We start from the raw sequence: 23,105 nt of genomic DNA on the forward strand, positions 1-23,105 counted from the left end.
AACTTAATTCGGAATTCGTAGAAAATCTCATTCATCAAATCCATAATTAATGCAGGTGCATTGGTTAACCCAAAAGACGTTACTATAGACCTTTAATGACAATGACGAATCCTAATGAGGTCTTAGGCCCTTATCAGCTATTCTCAATTGGTGGTACTTTAAACGCAAATCAATCTTCGAGAACACACTCGCCCGATTCAATTGATCCAATATGTCATCTATCCTAGGCAAAGGATACTTGTTCTTGATGGTTACATTGCTTAGCTCTCTAAAATCGATACCCAATCTCACGCTCTCATCTTTCTTCTTAATAAACAACACCAGAGCTCCCCGTAGTGATGCATTAGGCCTAATATACCCCTCATCGAACCATTCTTGAAACTATGTCTTCAATTCACTCATTTCAGGAGTTGTCATTCTATCAAGTGCTCTGGATATAGGTGTCGGTCCGGGATTCAACTCTATTGTGAACTCAAGGGCTCTAGCTGGTGACGTACTCGCAATTTCATTCGGAAACACATCAAAGAATTCATTAACCATGGGAACATACTCGATCTTCACTCCAACTTCTTTACTCACATCTAGCACCCTACAGAAAAATAATTCACACTCCTTATCATCAATTTCCTCACCTGCATTGCAGAAATAACCCCAAGGTTCTTGGATTTCTCAAAACGTCTATATGAGGTCAAATTTCCAATAGGGTTCCTTATACTTAGTTTCTGAACTACACACTCTAACTTCGCCTTGAACAAACTTAGCCAATCCATCCCCAAAATTACATCTAGGTTTCCCAGATTAAACTCTATCATATCAGAAAGAAAACGCAATCTTTTATCTTCAAAGGCGAATTCTTAAACAACTTGGTACACCTTATGGTTACACCAGTAGACATAATAACAGGTAAATCAATCATTCAAAATCTACTAACTTCAGACTCTTAGTAACAGATGACAAAACGAAAGAATAAGTTGCTCCGGTCAATTAATGTTTTAACTAGCGCGGAATTAATAGAAAAAGTACCATGAACTACGTCTGCAGAATATTCCTTTTCATTTCTAGTGATCATGAACGGTTCGCCCGGAGCCCTATTCTTGTTGTTGTTATCATTTGCGGGCTTATTATAGTTTCCTTGATTGTTTTGTGCCCCTCCAGGCTTTGAATCTTGACTTCCAGACTGGTTAAACCTCACTTGATTTCCACTTCCATTACCATTTTGTTCCTTTTTCTGCTTGGTGAAGCACTCATACTCCCTATGCCCCCTTTTCTGACAGTAGTGGCAATTCACCAATTTTCCTTTACAGTCCTTCCCAGGGTGGTTATTGTTGCACCTTTTGCAGTGATACACTCTCTCGGATTGACTCATATTGTTGTGCCCCTGACTGTTTCCTCCTCAAAGATTTCCATTTCCATTAACATTCCTATTCTCATTCATATTCCTCTTGAAATTCCCTTGGTTTTCCCGGACATTAAACTCTTTTCTTTTCTCCCCAACAACATTTTTCTCGTCCCTTATGGACTGCAAACCATAAATGTGAGCGGTTCGCTCATACTCATTATTTAAAGATGTAAAGGTTTCTCCACCTAATCCCAACTGGATCTCATCGGTCAACCCTTGCCCAAACCTCTGAGCCTTTATTTCTTCTGTGGCTACAACCTCATGTGCAAACCTCGACAACGCTATAAATTTGCTATAATATTCAGCAATAGTCATACTCCCCATCCCAAGGTTTATGAATTCCTGCGCTTTTCGCTTTGTTATAAAAGGAGGATAAAACTTTTCCCTCAACGCAACAACTAATGAGTCCCAATTAAATCCTTCAACAACACTTAGCCTAGTTCCATTCTCTTTCCACCATAGATCGGCCTCATCTTTTAGGTAAAGGACAGCTTGACCTACTTTTATATTTTCAGGACAGTTTACCACCCCACATAGTTTCTCAAACTCCCTGATCCAGTTTTCAAGGAAGGTGGGGTCTGCCTGCCCCTTAAAGTATGGTGGCTTAACTTTCGCAAGCCTTTCAAACATGTCCCCTGCAGAATCGGGGCGCTCAGTTCTTTCCTGGGTTAGTTTTTCCGCCAAGAGGCGAATAGCAGCAGCTAGGTCATTATTACTGGCCATCCTAGAGCGCGACCTGAAATTAATATACTCTAATTCAGGCTCAAAACTTTACTTATATCATCCTCTAGCAATGTAATATCACATCATCATTCAAAATTCACACAAAATGAACAATCATGCAGAACATTCAACTAAGAGACAAGGAATAACTTCAATCATCACGAATAATAAGGTAGAATAAAAGAAGAAAACATTTCCCTTGCGTGCCCGTAATAAACTTTGATCCCTTAGATAGTCAATAATCTAACTTTTATTTCTAAGAAGAATGTCGATAACTATCCTAAATATTAACACACACCTGTTCTCAAAATAAAGTAAAAAGGTTCTACGATATAACATAAACTATGGTTGGGCGAATTGTCCAACATTTTTCTCACACACAACTAAATATGTAAGCAAAGCTAAAGGGAAACATCATCAGACTTGTCCTTTGATTCATTATAACCTTCTAGGGTGAATAACTCATATTTAGTTCATCATCATCATCCATATCAAAATAATAAGCTTCTTTTCTTGGTCTTAAGGATCTTCGCAGACCTTGAAGTTGATGATTATCTTCCTCTGGCTCAGACTCGGGTTCAGGCTCGGGCTCAGGCTCAGGCTCAAACTCAAACTCAATCTCAGGCTCAGAATTAGATTCAACCCTCAGAAAAGCTTTGTAGATATCCATTTTTGTTTGACCCACAGCACGGTCATACTCACGAATCGCCTCATCATCACTACCATATGCACTTGTTTTCATTACTTCGCGACAAATGTGCCCTAGACTACGAATTCTACTGTTGTCAGGTTCATAGTTCATCACATTTTCATCATCGCTCAGAACAATAGGGTTAGAGTTGCTCCCTATTCTATTTCCTTCTATGCCAGACATGATTAGTGATCTATAACAATTAAACATAGTTTCTATGTTAGTAATTAGTACTCTCACTTACCGTATGATCCCACAATACACAATAAGTAAGAATATATAGCAATCGCAAAGCATAGGAAAGACACAACAGTTAGCAGGTAGAGAAAGTACAATCATGTTGAGATAATGCAGACACAATGCTTCTATTCTATATACCCTTTCCTATGCTACCCATCTCTCAAAATAGTCATAATATATCAACCATTGAAGCATAAAAAAAGGAATAAAACAAGAATGATTTATAAGAATTTTTTATTAAACGAATAATTATTAAACGACATATAATTAATAAATAAATAAATTTTTTTTTAATATATAAATTTTTTTTAATTCGGCAAATATTAATTAAAATTTCAAAAAAACGAAATACATTAATTCACATAAACAAGAACGTATTTCAAAGCACGTAATTCAAGAGTCAATTTTAAAATAAATTCAAACATTTATGACTCGTAACTTTCAGTTTATTCACTAGTTGTTGATTAATTCAACGAAATTCTTTTTACGTAACTAATTAGTTAGTTAGGCGCCTAAAATTTAAAAGGTAGACACGAAATGTCAGTAAAACCTTTAGCTCAAAAATACCACTTTGTAACACCCCGACAATTCCCTTTGTCTAAAACAACCCTTTTATAAATATAACTATAGAGAATTATCAAAGTATTATCGCCCGTGTGAAAATGTAACGGCTTATTCAGAATTTTGCAGCGGAAAACATAAAACTAATTTTTAGGTTCATAAATAATCGATTACATATTAAGTCCAAAACCAATTAACGGAAATAAGGAAATACGAATAGTACGACAACTTTCAAATCCACGTTAACAAAACAAATCACTTAATAAAACAAATATAACTACAAGCTCTCTAATCCCGATCCCAATGATGCATCATCTTCAAACCTGTAGATGGGCAACGCTTATTGATCCTTAGAGACTGCTCACCAAAGTTGGGTCATCACAGGATCAATAAGGCATATCCATGATCAACACACACAAACAAAGCACGTAATCAGCAAAGCTGAGTACTACATACTAAAACAATAATAATCCTAACATGATACTATTAAACGAACAACCCTAACATGATACTAATGAACATAAATAAGGGCAGACGAAACATGATAATTTGACGACCATACTTGACTAGACTAGGCTAGACTTATAACAATAGTATTATTTTAGTTGAAATAGACAAATGACCGAGTTGACCGCCCGACATTCTTCACTAAGGAAGACGAGGTACGGGCGCGACTCCATAACCTCAGAGACCTGCGATATCGAGGAACATTTGAATAAAAATAGGACACAGTGATCAATCCGGTCCGAGATAAAGGCCATGGGCTACCACCATGAACCCCAACTCCTGTTTGTCCGTCACTTTAAACGTGCACAGTCTAAAGCTATTGCTACTCAGTTTCACTTTACATGATTTACAAATTGAAACCCTGTTATGACTCAACAATCACATAAGGCATACAATCCACATTTATTCACAACTGTTTTTATCTTGGAATTAAGTAAGTGATCACAAAGGCATCAATCAAGACTCATTCCAATTTACCCAACCTTTCCTTTAACCATGATCAACCCTGTATATGGGTATAAAGTTTCAACTTACTAAACAAGGTCCACCGCCCTCATAAAGTAGTGAAAAGCTAGAAAGGGAACAATAATCAATCGATCCAAACTAACATATAGAATAATCTAGTGTTCCCAACCAACATGTTTGTATCAATCATCCATACTAACATGTTACAATTCTCAATATAAGTTCGATATGTCCGTCCAACAGTATTAAACATGCAATTTCAACATAACCAAGTTCAACAACAAATTCAACATGGTTTCAACAATTAGCACCCATTCCAAGCACACAGGTATGTATGTACCTTGTGTAAACAAACTAATAGGCCACTTTAACACTTTCAAAATTTGCCTAAAGAGAATTCTCCGCCTAAAACAACCAACAAGTAATCCCAATCAATTTCTAATCATTGGCAACCATAATAAAGCATTCTAAATGCATCCTAAATATATTTCGAACTTTCCCCAATATCAAAACTTAAACCTTTGATTTCCTAGCATCATAATTATTGAACTATTGATTGAATTTTGTTGAAAAACTTTTGCAAACATCGTACTTTAAATTTTCAGCAACATAAATTCATTTAAAAGCTTCACTACGGTCAATCTACGTTCCTAGTATCGCAAAACAACAAATTCAGTAATCCATACTCAACCTACCATGACTTATAATCGTAAAACCTTGAATTTCATACTTTAAACAATCCAAATTAATATTTCAAAGTAATTTGATAATCTAAAAATTAATAACTTTATTATAAAATTCATATAATCTTAAATTTATAATTTAAATCACAAAACCCATAACTTTAATTCAAGAAAACATAATCCAAATCAATACATCATGATTAAGCCCTAACTTAATTTTTAATTAACCAAAACTGAAAATAATTGGTTTATAATAACAACACCCAAATCTGAAAATCATATTCAACAATAAAAATTATAATTTTAATTCAAGAACATCATTTAAATTAGCAAGCTTTAATTAAAATAATTAGTTACTTAGGGTTTAAGAAATAACCAAGAATCAAAGAGGAGAGAGGAGGCTGGCCGGCGGACAGGTGGTGGTCGGGTGGCCTGAGTTGCGGTCAGCCATGAAAATTGAGAGAACAAGCCATGAGAAAAGTAACGAAAATCAAAGAAATAAAAAGGAGAAAAAGGAGGAAGGAGGACAGACTACCGGCGGTCTGGCGGTGGCAGGGAGTCGCGACAGAGAGTCCCGCGGTGGCTGCGGGTTCGGAACACCAACAACGAATAAGGGTTTGCAAGAAACGAAACTAAAATACAAAGGAGGAACGAAGGAGGAGAAGCTCGAAGAAGAAGGAGGAGTTAGCGTGCTCGCGGCGGCGAGAGGTGGTCGGCGGTAGGGCAGATCCGACGATGTGAAGGAAGGAGAGAGAGAAAACTGCTGAGGGATGGTGTATGGTGTTGTACGTGATTTTAAAGAAGGATGGAAGGGTTTTGGGTATAGTTGTTTCCACGTGAATTTGAAAAGAGAAAGGGAGTATTGGTTTGGGTTTTGTTTTTATTTTTGGTTTGGACTTTTCCCAATTGGGCTAGGAGTAGGATTTAAGTTGTTAGAATCCAAATTTCTAATTTCAATCGAACGTGATTTCGTAATTCGAATTCATTTTGACGTAAAATCCAAAAATGCATTTTGATTTCGTAAATCATTAAAAGTATTCCAAATGAAATAAAATAATTATATTTCAATTACATATTCATTTCTAAAATCCGTAAATTATATTTAAATACATATTAAATATATTAAATATATGTTAAAATATATAAACAAAATGTATAAAATTACGGGGGATTACATATTCTATTAGGAATACTCTTGCTTCGGTGGTTAGGAGCAGTTAATGCTGCACGGAAGATTCGAGTTCGAAACGCCAAAGGATATCATTTTTACAAATGAAAGTTTAACTTTTACTCCGTATTTTTTCATTCACTTCATACCACTGTACTACTGCTTTAACTTCCTTTTTTTTTCCAAGTTTTCAGTTGACTGTTTTTTTTGTAGACTACTTATTCTTTTAACTTTTTTTTTGAGTAAAACTTATTCTTTAAATTTAAATTCTAAAATAATTGTTCTCGGTAAATAATAATACTTGTAACTTAAAAAAAAGCATTTTTAATTTTATTTTTTATTTTTTTTCCATATTAAAAAAGGTAAAGCTACACTTTTACGTTAGATTATGGAATATGGAGTTTATTTTATTATATTTTACTATACACTTTGAATATTTAATTATTCAAGTAATATTTTTTACTTATATATACCGTCAATATATATTTTAAATTATTTAACGAGGGCCCCAATTTTGTAAAATCGCACAGGGCCCCTCATTGCTTTGCCACGCCCCTGGTTTACAAGTGCTAGGAGTTTCACAACAATCTAAGGGAAAAATACTTCTCTCATGACACCAGAGCATCTACAAGCAACTCGCAATACAATGGTTCTAAGCATATTAGCTAGATTTACCATCACAATGCCTAGTGGAGACCTTTTTGTTCCTTATTCAACCAAATGGTGTAGATAGCCTTAGAAAAACACATATATTCCATGCAAGTGGTGTCTAGCTTTTATCCCTCTGCAAGCTTGGGCAGCTTAGTGAATTTCTATGACAAAGATATCTTCTATGTGTTCTTGTTATATATGGATCGATATATAGTCAATACAAATACAATTTTCTTAATTACGAGCAGAGTATTTACCTATATTTTTTCTAAGGTAAGGGGGTGTTTTGTTCACGGTTTCTAGCTATGAGGTATGGGTTTAGAATGGTCTAAACCCATACCATGTGTTTGGTTGGAGTTTTTAAGAGTTTTAAACCCATACCTCAAACCCCAAAGTACGGGGTTTATAAACCTAAGGGGGGAGGTGGGTATGGCTCAAATCATAAGCCTATTTACTATATAGAAATAGTTGAAATTATGAAAAGAAACACCGTTAATTATTTGATGAAGGTTACATATATAGAAATCACGGCTAAGCATAAAATAATACATGACTAAGTTTAGAGAAAGTTAAACACGACCGACCTAATAGCATAAAGAATAGTGGTGATAGTTCCTCGCCCAACTTTGTGGCAATGTACAATTATGAAAGAAAAGATACATTATTACTTAGTTGATAAAAAATGAAGCAAGAAAGCAAGAAACTTGCCCGTCCTGCAGTTATGGATTTTACACAGACTATTGTCGTACTCAATCACCTAATATAAGAGGCCTTATGCATAATAGTATTTTACAGTTGGATAACTAAGTTTATTTGCTGATATGCTCATATTTTATAGTGTTTTTACCTCCGTTCCTTAGTACTTTTTGATCTCAAATGAGCTATTCGGAGCGATTTTTAGTACTAATGTGCTCCTTGTGGTGTGTTTGTAGTTTCAGGTTCATCATTGTAGGAATTAGCATATTTTTGTGCATTTCCTACTCATTTGAATCAATTCAAGAGATTATGCACTTTCGAGAGCACAAACATTGAGTTGGAATAGTTTCCGAACAAAGCGAATAGTGAAAGAAGTAGAAAACCAACACTCGTCTACTCTTTTGATCATAACTCAAGTTATACAACTCCAAATGCAGCGATTCAAATAGGGTTGGATTACAGACTTCAAGAGCTTTCCAACGAGTGGTCCATTGTCTCATTCCGACTTATAACGATGGACATATGATGTTTTTAAGATACGGGATCGTGCAGTTTGACGAGAAGACGCCCGATCGGGCTGCCCTTTGCCCGATCGGGCGACGACAACCCTTGTAGCGCGGATTTTACTTTATTTCCGGTTTTCGCTTGTTTTTTCGGCAAACTATAATTACCCAGCCCTTATTATTTAGTTGGACATCTTATTTTCAGTATCTTATTTTTTTAGACTCTTAGTTTATTACTTAGTTTTATTTTCTCTCTTAACTTTTGTTAATTACTTTTATTATTCAATTCAAATTTCAAGCTTTTAATTTCTTCATTTTTACTTCAATTTGATATTTCTTATTTCTTTCCTTCGTTATTCAATTTTAATTATGTTTTCATTAATCATGTTTGCTTTATTTAAATTAAAATTAAATATGTGTGAGTAGTTTATATTCTAGGGTTTTGGGAATCCATGAATTAATATGAAGTGATGATTGAATGTTGTTGATTGTTGGTATTGTGAATAATTCCTATTCATTGGTTCATTTGCTATGTGATTAGATTTGCGCATGTTTAATTGTATTAGTCTAGCAATATCAGGTTAGGATTCGAGACATGCAATTTGATATGTAGGCTTGTTTCAATAGGTAGAATTGAGATTAATACGTAGCGAGAGCCCGTTAATTCTAAGTCTATGATTAGTATCGATTCGAGAAAGCATGCTAGTCTAATTAACTGCTTTATTGATTATTATTGATTGTTTATCATCCTGGATTGTTGTTCATTGGTGAACCTATACCCTAGAGCTTTTAATATCTGAATTCCTCTTTGTTTAATTTCTGTCGTAGTTATAATTATCAAACCAAACCATTTTCTTGTTTTCAAATAGTCTAGACCTTAGTTTTAGTAATAAAAAGAACGTTTGTTTACCTGTGGATACGATACCTACTTCCCTTAGTTTCTTGTTAGTGGACTTAGGTTTATCTTTGATTAGGTGATACGACTTTAGCCTATCATATTTTGGTGTCATTGCCACGGAAACGGTTTTATTTTCTGCTATTAATTTTGTGGTCTAGATTATTTTCTTGAGTCTCGAAGAACTTCCAGTTCTTTGAAACCACGTATATATTTTCTTTTCTTTAGTTTCTCTTTGAAAAAAATGGATTATTATTCTTTTCCAGTTCCTCTTTGTGAATCTTTTGCAGGTACTTGCAGTACTTACAAAGAAGAGGTGGATGCTTTGCAGAGAGCTCTATATGGTGTAGAGCCTATCCACCATGAATGCCAAAAACCAGAGAGAGGTATTTCATTGATCATTGAGGTTGAAAAATTAATAGTCCACAAAAACAACTTCCACAAGGAGAGTATGCCTACTTTATTTTTTCCTTCTTTTTCATATTCTTCTATTATTATTGTTTTCCCTTTTTGTTCTTCTTCCTTTAGGCATCCCACTCCTTACTGGCATCGAGTTCGTTTGGACTTTATGCAAATGTTGTTGTTGATTATCGTGCATGTCGTGTTGCACGAAAGATGTGCGAGTGCGCATGACAAGCTTCTGCGCTCGTTGGTCGGTTATTTACTAACCAATCGCTTTGCGGGAGGCACATAAGAGTTGGAGCCGGAGGGGTTCAATGAAGATTAAGACCCTCGATCTCCACTCCTTCCAGCACTGAGGACATTGCTGAGTTTGGCTTGGGGGAGGTATGTGTTATTGCTTTCTAGATTAGTTTGTCGCTTTTGAAAAAAAAAAAACGTTACGATGAATACAAAAAAACATGCTTTCCTGTGCCCCTTGATTGAAAACTGTTTTGATTCTTGATTTTTGATGACGAGCATTGTTGATTTGTAGACCATGATTTGAGATTCGACTATTTTGATGCCTTTTCATGAGTCAACTTTGACCAACTGTTTGTGGACTTGGTGCTTGGCTAGTTGATTTGGTTAGGAATGTGTGTTAGATTCCTGGTATGTCATTGATTTTGAGTATTGGTTTGCAATTGTTAGTAATGTTTTATGGCTCACATGCATGCACATTGAGGAGGACGAAGGAATTTCTTCTTTTAGGTGGCCTTTAGACGATTTTAGATACATTTGCTCTCTTCTTTCTACCCATGTTGTTGCTTGTGCCCTTTTATTCGGTGACTAACCACATTACACGCCCATTAAGCCCCATTGGTTAACAGTCCCAAGCTTGACTTGGGGGAGCTATTAGTGAGTGAGGCGAGGGAGTTGTAGTGTGCTTCATTTGAGCACAATTAGGGTATTGAAAAAGAAAGGGAGTTCTTCTTTTTCTTGTTTGGTGATTAAAAAAAAATTGATAAGCAAAAAGATGAGAAGAATAGAAAATGTGAAGGTTTCCATAAAAAAAAAAGAAAAGAAAGATAAAGAAATTGAGCGAAAAAAGAAAAAAAATTCATTACTTTCGGAAAAACTCAAAGCATAATTTCACTCAAGTGTTATAATTTCATATTTTTATGAGTGATCGGTTTTAGTTGTGGAAAAAAGGCAAAAAAGTATGATGTGGTTCATTTGTTACTTTATCATGTGTTGAGTGGGAGAGTTGCGGTTATTATTTATGTTTGATCATGGATTTTGCTAGGAATTATGCTCCCCAAAGCTAAAGCTTTAAGCTCGCATTTTATCCAAATTTACCACACCCTTACCTAAGCCTAACTTTACAAGCTTTGAAGACCTTCCAACCTTTGTGCAAATAGTCATATTAATGTGAAAGTAGTTGTTTATCAATGCAAGTTATGACATGACATATTCCGAGTCGACTATTAGGTTGAGTGCATGTCCTTTTAAATACACGAGTATTGTGAGTTTGGGAGGGCATTGTTCACATATATTGTTGGGAGGAGAGCGAACAAGTACATTTTTTACCCGCCACATAAATGAGTGAGAGTGTGAAAGCAATAGTCTTGAATTTCATGTACACTTGTGGTTTTCTTTGTGTGACGATCGTTAGGGAGGATTTATGGTGGAATAGATTTGATTGGTTGACATTCATGCATACTTTTTGGATTTTACCTTGAATCGTATCCATTGCTGCAAGTTGCGTTTGGGGTAATATTAATTTATGTATTCATCGATGGTTTCTTTGCTTAGGGACAAGCAAAGATCTAGCTTGGGGGATTTTGTTATGCTCATATTTTATAGTGTTTTTACCCCCGTTCCTTAGTACTTTTTTATCTCAAATGAGCTCTTCGGAGCGATTTTTAATACTAATGTGCTCCTTGTAGTGTGTTTGTAGTTTCAGGTTCATTATTGTAGGAATTAGCATATTTTTGTGCATTTCCTACTCATTTGAATCAATTCAAGAGATTATGCACTTTCGAGAGCACAAACATTGAGTTGGAATAGTTTCCGAACAAAGCGAATAGTGAAAGAAGTAGAAAACCAACACTCGTCTACGCTTTTGGTCATAACAGAAGTTATACAACTCCAAATGCCGAGATTCAAATTGGGCTGGATTTTAGATTTCAAGGGCTTTCCAAAGAGTGGTCATTCGCCTAATTCCGACTTATAACGTAGGATATATGATGTTTCTAAGATACGAGATCGTGCAGTTTGACGAGCAGATCGCCCGATCGGGCGGCCCTTTGCCCGATCGGGCGACGACAACCCCTGTAGCGCGGATTTTAGTTTATTTCCGGTTTTCTCTTGTTCTTTTGGCAAACTATAAATACCAAGCCCTTATTATTTAGTTGGACATCTTATTTTCAGCATCTTATTTTTTTACACTCTTAGTTTATTACTTAGTTTTATTTTCTCGCTAAACTTTTGCTAATTAATTTTATTATTCAATTCAAGTTTCAAGCTTTAAATTTCATCATTTTTACTTCAATTTGGTATTTATCATTTCTTTCCTTCGTTATTCAATTTTAATTATGTTTTCATTAATCATGTTTGCTTTGTTTAAATTAAAATTAAATATGTGTGAGTAGTTTATATTCTAGGGTTTTGGGAATCCATGAATTAATATGAAGGGATGATTGAATGTTGTTGATTGTTGGTATTGTGAATAATTCCTATTGATTGGTTTCATTTAGTATGCGATTAGATTTGCGCAGGTTTAATTGTAGTAGTCTAGCAATATCAGGTTAAGATTCGAGAGATGCAATTTGATATTTAGGCTTGTTTCAATAGGTAGAATTGGGATTAATACGTAGGGAGAGCCCGTTAATTCTAAGTCTATGATTAGTATCGATTCGAGAGAGCATTCTAGTCTAATTAACTGCTTTATTGATTATTATTGATTGTTTATCATCCTGGATTGTTGTTCATTGGTGAACCTATGCCCTAGACCTTTTAATATATGAATTCCTCTTCGTTTAATTTCTGTCGTAGTTATAATTATCAAACCAAACAATTTTCTTGTTTTCAAATAGTCTAGGCCTTAGTTTTAGTAATAGAGAGAACGCTTGTTTCCCTGTGGATACGATCCCTACTTCCCTTACTATCTTGTTAGTGGACTTAGGTTTATCTTTGATTAGGTGATACGACTTTAGCCTGTTATTTGTGATGATGAAATTTCAATTGCACCCTGAATATTTATTTACATTTATATTTACCAGAAAATCCAAGTAGAATTAGCTCATCAAGTTCATTTATCAAGTTCACTTATAGGGGCGGGGAGGCACACAACGGAGTCTTGAGTATTTTCTAACAGTAATGAGATACTTGAACATGCACAATCATTCATATTTTTACACGAAAATAGCAGTAGTTCCCAGCAGGCAGTTAATGCAGCAGTTCCCAGCAGGCAGTTAATGCAGCAACAGAATAGCAGTAATAGCAGTTAGCAGCAACAACAGTTAGCTAGCAGTTAATGCAGCAATAGTTAGCAGCAAAATAAGTTAGCAGTTAGCACTTAGCAGCACCAGCAGTTAGCTAGCAGTTAATGTAGCAGGCATCAACCAAACCAAGAAGCATGAGACTGCGCAATCCAACACAAATGCAGACCAGATACACCAATGCATAGCAGAACACTAAAGTAACTGCAAACCAGTAACAAGTATTGAGCAATATAACACTAAATAATTTTTTTTACAAGCATATACTTAATACCTCCTCTATTTCAAAATAGTTAGGTCATGTTTGCACATTGTTATGTGTGACAGGTGGGAAATGCAGTTACAGATAATCATTATGATTACATAGGTACATTTGAGTATTGGTGGACCCATAGATTGATATTAGATTCAACATACAAGAGACTTAAGACATCTTATGATTGTATTGGTGGTCATGTTTTCAATAATGCATTTTATGTTTTTAATCGAAAATTCGAGTGATTTGGATTGTTGTTTGATTAATGCTTATGATTGTAGTTAATGCCATACCATCTTTTTTTGGTAATATTAAAGCCAAAAAAAACAAAGTTATGCAAGGCCATAGAATATTTGGTTGTAAGGTCGCATTGGCTTCCTTAACAACATGCTTTCCAGCTGGTTAACTGATAGAAGAAGTTTCTATTTGTTGGCTGTATGTTGTTTTTCAAGCCTTTACAACACCAGACATGTACATATGACTTTTATCATTTGGGTTCTTTGAATTATCCAATCTAATCAATATTAAACCCACAAAAGAACAACAAACAATGAAACATGGATCGATATTATAAATATGCATGTGCTATGCTGCCAAACACACAAAAGTAGTGTATCTTTGCTTGATTAACTGACTTCAGAATATTCAAACTTCTGAAGTCAACTAATCTGATAGACAGTTTGTGAGTATTGATGCGTTAAGTTTTTGGATGTCGAAATGTATTATGTAGGTGTATCATAGAGTAGATGTAGTTAATGTTAGGTTATGATACATATAAATGAATATAAATCATGCGGAAAAACCATAAAAGCAAGGATTCCAAATTAATTGCCACATAACAATTAGCATAATTTAGGATGCATACTCTTTGTAGCGTGCCCTCCCTTGTTGCGCCCGAACCGAACAAGAACAAGTCTTTAGGACTCCAAACGTCGTCCCTCCGTAGATAGTCCACAACACGTCCGGATCCGCCTTAGATTTAATTAACTAGAATTGCCCCAAAGGTACTATGTGTTTTCGGTTTTTATGTAGCAAATAGTGACTGAATTTTATGCCAAAAACTCTGATGAATACTTGGAAAAATCTCGTTATAAATTGTGATCTATAATCACATATGTATAGGGTATGGAAATGGGTATTAGAATCCTACTAGGAAACGAGTTATCTAATCTGAATTTAATTTAAATTCTATTAATTAATTATCTAGTAGTTTTAGGAATTTAATCTTAAACGAATCCTACATGATTATGGTTTCGTAAGCAAGAACAAACACACACGAGCATGGCCCGCATGCGAGCAGGCCAAGCCCGCGCGCACGCTAAGCCCGCAGCAGGCTACGAAGCCCACGCGTGCTCGGTGCCATTGTGCTCGGTGCCATTGTGCTCGCAGCCTTGGCGCACTGGGCCTGAACTTGCGTTGGGCCTAGCGTGGCCTTGGGCTGCTGTGACGCTCGCTGGGCTTGCTGGACGTGGGCCTGGCTTCTCGCTGGGCCTTCATCTAGCAAGCTCGTCGGATGCTTATTCGTACGACGCGCTTCCGATTAATTTCCCGATTCCGGAATTCATTTCCGATACGAACAATATTTAACATTTTCGATTCCGGAATTAATTTCCGTTTCGAATAAATATTTAATATTTCCGTTTCCGGAATTATTTTCTGATTCCGATAATATTTCCGATTCCGACAATATTTCCGTTTCCGGCAATATTTCAGATTCCGGCAATATTTTCATTTCCGATAATATTTTCCGATACGTACCATGTTTCCGTTTCCGGCAACATCTACGACTTGGATAATATTTATATTTTCGATACGATCCATATTTCCGTTTCCGGCAATATCATCGTTTCCGGAGTATTCATTATTTGCCTTTGACGATCTAAGCTCCCACTGGAACCAAGATTCGTCGATTCCGAATATCCATAGATGGAGTATTTAATGCCATTAAATACTTGATCCGTTTACGTACTATTTGTGTGACCCTATGGGTTCACTCAAGAAGTGGCCTTTAGCTAGGCATACAGTTCACTTGATCTCACTGAATTATTAACTTGTATAATTAATACTGAACCGCATTTATTAGACTTACCATTAAATGCATACTTGGACTAAGGGAATTATTTCCTTCAGTCTCCCACTTGTCCTTAGGGACACGTGTGCATTTCCTAATTCCTTTGTCACTCGATGCTTGCTCTTGAACATAAGGTAAGAGTTGTCATCCTTATTATGTCCAGAGGTGTTTCTCGGTTTCAGAGTTCAACTGATCAAATAAACAGATAATCATAGCCTATGATTCATCTGAGCACGGCCATGCATTTTACAGTTTCTAGCTCTCCGAGTGGCCTTGTACAACTTTCAGCATCTCATCCCGATTTATGGGAGGACAATCCCAATCTTGCGATCTTGAGATTAGACTTCGTTTGATAGGTGATTACCCGAGCGTTGCTTTTATAGCCTCCTTTTACGGTGCGATGGTTGACAACGTCAAAGTAAGCAGTTCTCAAACAAGTAATCTCAAATCACTCAGGTATTGAGGATTAGTGTCTAATAATTTTAATGAAATTTACTTATGACAGATTTTCATCTCTTACAGTAAAGTTTCATAGGTCTGTCCGATACTAGTCTTCCCAAAGTAAGTATCTATGCAAATGATTGTGACATTTCCATGTCCACATAGTTCAAGAAACAGAACTACTAGTCATCTTGCATTCTAGTCGTCTAGCGTTTTCTATGCGTCCATCTTTATAGAAAACTCCGACCAGGGACCATTTTCAGCTTTTGACATTCAAGTTCACTTGATAGACATTTCTTAGTCACAGGACTAGTCCTGACAGTCTATCTTGAACATATCGTCAAATTGAAGGGACTCATCATTTGATACTAAACCGAGATTAAATGGAATATGAAAATACCTTTCATATATGATAAATGTTCAACCCCAATGTTTTACAACCATGGGCCTCGAACCATTTTTTAAAAAATTCATGGAATTCAAAGCTATGTTTGATTTCCATTGCCACAATGTGAGTGTTGTTTTTCACTTGTTTCATAGGTTTAGTTATCATGCTTTGCCAATCTTAACATCCTTTTCATCGAATGTTCTTCGAGATAGATGATAAGATCTTTTGAGTATGTTTATTTTGTGATCTAATCTTTCTTGCTATATTAGTGGTTCTACGCATATCTCAATGAAGAACCATCAAGTCAGCAGACGTCTTTCTTGCTTCAAGATTGGTTCTACGCATTTTGCAATGAAGAACCATCAAGCCAGCAGACAGGTGATATACCCAAGTTCAGTGAAGAAATTTAAACAACCCTGTGTTATTGCTTCTTAGGCAATAAGTACTTTTACTTCAACTAATTAGGTTCCTAGTGATGCTTTGTTTGGATTTACTTATCCAAGCAGTTCACAGATATGCGGGAGACTTTCCAACTATATCTTACAACATAGAAATTATTATTTTAATTTCCCACGCAACAACTCATGGTCTCCAATCCATGTTGCCATTTCAAAACACGATGCTGTTTAGCTCGTCCTTGTCAATGATTAACTCCAAAGGAATCTTGCTTGATCCTTTGCCAATGTTTATGCGTGTAGCATCAATATTTAGCATATCTTTATTTCCTTGAATCAAGAACTACTCTTATGTACTTTTTCAAGTATCATAAGTTTTTCTTGATCTCAATCTAGTTGATCTTTACTTAGATCATTAGAGATCGGTATATGTTCGTCATGCCTAAAGTCATACGATACGTTTTTGGCGATCCTCATATTATATGATAAATTCTTTTGCAGAATAATTCCCAATTCAATTCTATTCATGTAACTTTTGCTTATCTAGTTTCAGTAGATACTAAATCCAAATAAATTCTTTCACATATAATATAGGCTAAGAATCTCACTTAGATCCTTTGATGTTTAACTTAGTAAATGCTTACACATAGTTCAAACATTCTTTCCTTAGATTTATTCACATGGGTCGAATATCTCCAATGGAGTATTTCGTGTTTGATTTAGTAAATGCCATTACTTAATCCAAAACAATATTATAAGATCTTTGTAAATAGATCTTAATACCCAATATGTACTAAGTTTCGGCTTGGTCCAGCATTGATGAGTAATTTCAAATCTAAGTCATTAGCATTTAAATGTTATTTCACAATAGAGAGATATGTGTGTGATACACATAGGACCAATTATGTTTTAAGTACTCCAACTAAACTTCTTATATATCTATAAGAATCATGTACATTTTATGAAACTAAAATACTTATTAGCTTCACTAAAATATAATTCCCAATTGCGTGCTTAAATCTGTACTTAGATTTCATAAGCTAGCTTTTGTTTTAATGTATTTATTTAGATCCACAAATCCTATGACATGCCATGTACATAGTTTCTTCCAACATTTGACTGAGGAAGATGTTTTGTCATCCAATTGCCATAAGTACCAATATGCAATCATTGCTTGACTTATAGACTTGAGCATTACGATTATGCATGCGGTTTCAACACAATCCATGCCATGAATTTGCTTGTAACCTTTAGCAACTAATCTAGCTTTGTGTGTGAACACAATTTCATGTTTGATGGTTTTTATCCTTAAAACCAATTTGCAACCAATAGATGTAAACCATTCTTGCAAATCAACAAAATTTCAATTTTGTCATCAAAACATTAAGTATGTTTTATGGCCTTTAACAATCTAAAACATTTGAGTCTATATATGGCCTCTAACCATTTTAGGGAATCTGGGTTTTGCCATAGCTTTCTTACAAGTCACAAACTCATTAATCAACATAATAGTTTGATTTCAAGTTGTAGGTTTCTTTACTGTCTAATAGAAGAATCTCATAGTTTCATTGACCTGAACTATATGTTTCTTCACTATCTAATAGAAGAATCTCATAGTTCCAGTGACTTGAACTTCTATGCCTACTTGGGTATAGAACTTCAAACAATAGAATATCAACAGCTACTTGAAAGTCCTTTGAATATTCTGTTCTCCTTGAAGCACTTGTAAAGTCTTCTAAGAGATTTCTATTCTTAAAAGCGACTTCTAAAGTCCTTAAAGAATACGTGTTCGGATATTCAAAAGAACTTCGAAAAGCCTCCGGAATGTCCGTTTATGTTTGTTGTTCGCCTCGATGACTTTCGAGGTCTATTTTCTCCCACTTGTCATTTTGGAAACGAATCTCCAAAAGGACATTATTTCGAGCAAACAAACATTATGTTCCCAAAATTTCGTGGTAGAAACAATGCCCTTGTGTCTCATTTGAATAAATCACAATGAAACATATATCTACATTTGGGCCTTAGTTTGTCGAATAACAAACACTAAGCTCCCACTGAGTTTAGGAACTCTTTAGATATATTATGAAAAGATATTCCGAAATTACTTTTCATTAGTTTTGACGAATTTGGTTTAGTTTGGTGGTAGTTTGAGCATTTTGTTTTAGAAATTATAGGAAAAGTCTTTATGATCCATCATTGATCGAATCAAGTACTAATCGACTTCGATCATTCCAACTTAGATATGTCATATCTTATGGAGCTAGATTGTGAATTTACTACACACAATCACTGATGATCATTCTTGACTTAAGTAATCATCAACATGATCTAACCTAGATCTTTATGATTTCTTGCCAAGTGGGATTTATACTTCTGAATCTTTGAACTAGCAAAACATATTCAACCTTATATCACTTTGAGTAAATAAACCAATATTCACTCAAATCTAGGTGAAATAATAAAGTCATGAAATCTCTTTCTTTAGCTTTGAACTCCATTTTCTAGGCGTTCTAACAATAGTTCATATCTTTTGTTACTTTCAACAAGTAAGACTAGCTTGTCTTAAATTGATCTAGAAATCAATCAACTTTTAAAAGTCCATCAAAATAGAGCTTTTGAATGTTAACTTGTTGATATGGTCTAAGCAACAATGCCAAAGATTAGCGGAACTCAAATCAAGGGGTTGATTTGAACCTAGTAAAGTTTTTATTGTTAAAGAGTTGTTTGTTTTAATCAAGCATATTGACTGAACCCGTAAATGACCATTTCATTCAAATAAACAAACAAACATTGTTTTTGTTTTTCTTGAATGTGAGTCTTTCTGTTATTGAAAGCAGAAATTTAGGTAAGCTGATTATGGAACAAAATAGCCATTAAGTTGCAGCCTTGAAAGGACTTAAAACAAACCAGATGACCCTACAATTATTGTAGCATTGCCATGCTTCATTTCCCACTTGTAGGTCAATAGTGCATCCTAGCATCCATTGTTTGAGTCATTACCGAAGTAAGAACCTCAAGCGGTATATGCTGCCAATGAAGTTTGATTTCTAGGTCACTTCTCTTTAAACATAAACTTATAGGTTGAAACGGATTCGTAAATTCCTTTCATTTGGTACTTGTTTTCCTATGTCTTGTACCCTTTCTTATAATCTTAAGAATTGACTTCTCTAGGGTTGACTTTTATATTTTGTTTAGACATGTCCAATGTCATTCCAACAAAGTTCTTACCATTTTATTTATGTTGAATATTTACTTCAACTAGATGATCTTACCAGAAGCTTTTAAAGTTCTCTAAGCATCGATCTATTCGAATGTCTAGGGACTAGACTCATTCGAGAATTAAATGGAAAAAGATATTAGGTTGTTAACCATTGGTAAAGCTGAGCATTTAAACTCAATGCTTTATGATCTCAAAACTACATTGTATTTTGAATTCACAAGCACCAATCGGTTTGCCATTCGACTTTGATACTCGAAAAACAACCATAAAAGTCGCTAAAAGAAATGTACATTTTAAATTTCTCATTTTCTCTCTTTTCCGTGAATCGTTCTTGGATTCACTACCAATCGAGGAAATTTACTGTTACCTTTCTAAAAGGATTTACTGCAGTGCAAGATATTTAATTATAAACAATAATTAAAACATACATTGAAGCATGCAAAGTCTAAACATTTATCATGAGTAATAACTTGAAAGTTAAAGCAATCATGCAATTTAAACAAGTCATTGGCATTTTATTCGAATTTATTGTTCCGGCAGGTGTGAATAAAATAATTCCAAGATCCTTAAATCATAAAAGAATTAAGCACATTATGTATTTAGACTCGATTCTAAAATATTTTAGGTAAGCAAATCGTTTGCTAATAATATAGAAACTACTCTTGGTTGATAGGTACGTCTAAGAACTTATTAGGTAAACCTATCTAATTTGCCACGACATAAAAGGACTCCTTACTTATATCGTTGAGTTTCACCAAAACTAACATGTACTCACAATTATTTGTGTACCTTACCCCTTTAGGATCAATAAGTAACACCTCGCTATGGCGGAAAACTATTACTAAGATTGATGTAAAGGTTTATCCAAGTAAGTGTTATTTTGGCATGGCACCTTTTAACTCAATTTTAAAGTTTGGAACTTAAGGCTCTTACTATATTGGATAGATTTTAAGTGAACTAAAATCCTTAATCATGCAACATAATCAAGCCACAATCTCATTCATAATTAAGACATATTTAAAGCAATAAATAACTTAACGGATTTTTCATGAAATGCCCCTGAGGTTTATCTTAATGCACCAAATACCCTTAAACTTTCCAGAATGCACCAAATACCCCCGAGGTTTAGTATAAATACACAAAATACCCAAAATGACTATTTTCCGTTAACTCCGTTAACTTATCCGTTAACTTTAACTTTAATTTAATTTTTATTTTTTCTCTTTCCCTTTTAATTTCTTATTTTTTATTTTTTGTTTTTTTCTCTCTCCCCTTCCTTCTTCCCTGTCTTCCATGGCAGCCCTTCTCTTCATCACCACCACCACACACACCACCCTGCTAACCCCTTCTCTTCCTCACCACCACCCCACACCGCCACCGACACCAGCCTGCTCCACGGCAGATAAGCACATCGATTTTCCTCTCTCCTCAAAATCCAGATCCCAAAAAAATTGATCCCCAAATCAGCAATCTAGTCGCAATTATCGTAACGGAGGGGGAAGTGGGGGGTGGGCAACGACGCCGGTGAGGAAGGGGGAGTGGGGTTTGGTGGCGGCGGTAGTGGGGAGCAATGAGGAAGGTGGGGGAAGTGCAGGGAAGGGAAACACGGGTTTGGTGGTGGCGGCGGCAGTGGGGAGCAATGAGGAAGATGGGGGAAGTGCGGGGGAGGGAAACGTCATCGGTGAGGAAGGGGGAGTGGGGTTTTGTGGTGGCGGCATGGCGGCGGTGGGGTTTGGTGGTGGTGGCGTTCTCTCTCCTCTAATTCGTTGGTGCTGCGAGGATGAAGGTCATGTGGTTGCTTAACTCCTCAAATTCGATCAGTGTGGAGGGTGAGGGAAGGAGAGAGATTAGGCATGGAGGTGGAACTTGGAAGCAGGAGTTATGGTTGGTATTGATAATGGAGAGAGGGTTGACATGGTGGTGGTGGGAATTGAGGAGACAGACCAAAGGAAACAACAGGGTGGCAATGGAGAATCCAAAAAATTTGGGGGTAATTGGTTTTTTTAGATAATAATTAATTAATTTAATTAAGGGTTAATTAATTTAATTAAGGATTTGTTAATGTAATTAAGGGTTAATTAATTTAATTAAGGATTAATTAATGTAATTAAGAGTTGATTAATATAATTAAGGGGTTAATGTTAGGATAAGTAGAGAAAACGGTTTATTAAGGGCATAAAGGTAAACATACGCTAACGGGTACTTAACGTCCGTTAGCCTTGTGGGCATTTTGTGTATTTATACTAAACCTCAGGGGTATTTGGTGCATTCTGGAAAGTTTAGGGGTATTTGGTGCATTAAGATAAACCTCAGGGGCATTTCATGAAAAATCCGATAACTTAAAGCATGCATAAGATATAAATGTGATCTAGTATGGCCCGACTTCATCTTGAAGCTTCAACTTCAAAGTCCGTCTTGAAAATGGATTGGAAACTCCGTCTTAAATTTCACCATGGGAGGCGCCATTTTCTTCAAATAGGATAAGCTATAATTAAACTAATTACAACTATTTGATGGTACGCAGACCATATTTAAAGCAATAAAATTTGGCACTTTAGACCAATATTACATTCAAATTAATGTTACGCAGACCATATTTTCTATCCTATTTGGGCCATACTAGTCACTTTCAATAACCTGCAAAATAGTACATATACAATATATACCATTCACGCATTCATTATCATGAATGGCCCACATAGCTGGTTAGTAGAACATATTATGCATCACATAAACATTTGCAGCAATTAATCAAGGGTTCCAATAATCTACCAATTATTCAATCCTTATTAATTCTAATCAAGTTGGTTTAACCTTAAAGGAACGTAGACCTAATCAAGAGTTTATGACTAAAAGCTCCCACTTAAACCAATAAATTTACATGCTTTACTAATTTTAAACATAAAATTGTATTTCCTAGTCTAACCGGAAACATACAAATTTAAATAAAATTTAAAGCTCATATAAATTATAATTGAATCCTTTAATTTATTTTCAGTTGAATTAAATAAATGAATTTAAATTTATTCAAGCTAGGTTTTAATTTTAGTAAAATAATTAGTATAAATTAGAATTTATAATAATTGGATTATTCAAAATAAAATTCCGAGAAAACAATTTAAATTACAAAATTTAAAGTTAATTAAAATCGTTTTCGAACTGAAAATTTAAAATTTAAATTCAAAACGCATCAATCGTAACAAGACGAGGTAAGTCACGAGGCAGCAGCGGCCCATCGACTGATCGCACGACATGCACGAGCAGGCCACAC

General features: G+C 35.2%; 1 protein-coding gene across 1 annotated transcript; it reads left to right on the forward strand.

Annotated features, from left to right (window-relative positions):
• The first annotated feature begins 5,718 nt into the window (after positions 1-5,718).
• On the forward strand, positions 5,719-21,637 carry LOC130461632 (uncharacterized). The gene is made up of 2 exons (XM_056829785.1): positions 5,719-5,952; positions 21,302-21,637. Exons 1-2 carry the CDS (start codon positions 5,719-5,721, stop codon positions 21,635-21,637), a joined length of 570 nt encoding a protein of 189 aa, XP_056685763.1.
• The last annotated feature ends 1,468 nt before the right edge of the window (positions 21,638-23,105 follow it).

Source organism: Spinacia oleracea, chromosome 5 (genome assembly GCF_020520425.1).
Source record: "Spinacia oleracea cultivar Varoflay chromosome 5, BTI_SOV_V1, whole genome shotgun sequence".
Lineage (NCBI taxonomy): Eukaryota > Viridiplantae > Streptophyta > Magnoliopsida > Caryophyllales > Amaranthaceae > Spinacia > Spinacia oleracea.

Excerpts from the sequence above, each read along its gene's own strand:
- LOC130461632 (XM_056829785.1), top strand. The coding sequence starts at position 5,719 with ATGAAAATTGAGAGAACAAGCCATGAGAAAAGTAACGAAAATCAAAGA. Across the intron at positions 5,953-21,301 it reads AGCTCGAAGAAGAAGGAGGA|CAATCTAGTCGCAATTATCG; the intron begins GTTAGCGTGCTC and ends TCCCCAAATCAG.